The 1,239-nt window shown below is 44.5% G+C and overlaps 1 protein-coding gene across 1 annotated transcript in view; it reads right to left on the bottom strand.

Annotated features, from left to right (window-relative positions):
* Positions 1-832: 832 nt before the first annotated feature.
* Positions 833-1,239, bottom strand: part of LOC111872964 — a 5,131-nt gene continuing 4,724 nt past the window's right edge. The window contains exon 3 of the mRNA XM_023867290.2: positions 833-920. Coding sequence (XP_023723058.1) covers positions 837-920 — 84 coding nt within the window. The 3' untranslated portion in view covers positions 833-836. The remainder of the gene's footprint in view (positions 921-1,239) is intronic.

Genomic DNA, 1,239 nt, shown 5'->3' with positions numbered 1-1,239 from the left:
TGTTGAGCCCATTTCATTAGTTATTAGGTATAATTTTTGTAAGATTGTGTGCTTAGGTTGAAATGTTAGACGGCTGGCCGGAAGGCGAGGAGACAGAACCGTGGCTGACTCTTCGCATTCCTTGGCAGTCGATCGAATTGTCTTTAGAAAAGACTGTTTAAGCATCAGTGGAGAGACCCGGTCAGGTTTCGCTTAGCGCGACAAGGCATGTCCGGCAAGATGCCAACCTCAGGGATTTCGCACGCGCAGCTTTCGCAATTGGAAAAAAGCTGAATCTTGGAATTGAGAAAAGAGGCCGTTTCAGGCACTCTGTTTCTAACAGTTGCCAGAAACGAACGAGAAAAACCAAAGTGTGCCTGCGGAAGACCTTGGGATGGCGCCATTGTTCTTCCTGTGCTTCATGTTTAGCGCGGGTGAGTACTTGTCTGTGGTCGGGTCACTGATGGCTTAGTAGAACTTTTGGGTTACATTATTTTGGTGGTTTAATGTGTTTTTTGATGGTAGAGGTGTATAAGTGTTTCAATTTTATTACATATATTTCATTTTTGTTGTTGTTTGGACAACTTGAGTTTTTGTGACCCTCCCAGTGAAACATGCTTTCCACAATGTAGGTTAAGAGATATCCACAGACGTCCGATAGGGGGTGAGTACAGTCCATGCCCCCTATCACGGCACAACACCTGCGACCAGCTTTGAGAAAGAAGCCGCGACACTTTCTGCAGAACCCACCCATCATTTTGCAGGACAGTGCTCGGCCGCATGCAGCGCAAGCTGTGGCTGATTTGTTCGATCGATGGGGCTGGGAAGTGCTGTACCATCCACCATACTCCTTGGACTTAAGCCTTTGTGACTTCGACTTGATTCCTAAGAAGGAACCACTTCGTGGCATTCACTTCAGGCAGTAAACTGCTCCATTTGAACTATAAACACAACAGGCACTGCTAAAGGTACCCTATGACTTCCACATCGCTGGCAATGGGTTGTACACAATGCTGGTGACTGCACTGAAGGACAGTAAAACATTGAAACATTCATCTATTTTGTATCAGTTATAAATAAATAGTTGCCACTATTAAAGTTCCAACACTAGTACATGGATACAGACTGCATGGGAGACAGAAAACAATAAATGATAAACTTCAGCAATTATAGATCCTTGGAACTCTATGATGTAGTACCAAAGCTCTGCTTAGTGGATTGGACAGACAAGGAAAATGTGAAGGATTTTTCCTGCTATGG

Source organism: Cryptotermes secundus, unplaced genomic scaffold (genome assembly GCF_002891405.2).
Source record: "Cryptotermes secundus unplaced genomic scaffold, Csec_1.0 scaffold1070, whole genome shotgun sequence".
In the NCBI taxonomy this organism is placed as follows: domain Eukaryota; kingdom Metazoa; phylum Arthropoda; class Insecta; order Blattodea; family Kalotermitidae; genus Cryptotermes; species Cryptotermes secundus.
Note: the sequence above shows the minus strand (reverse complement) of the source record. Positions and strands in the feature narration are given on the sequence as shown.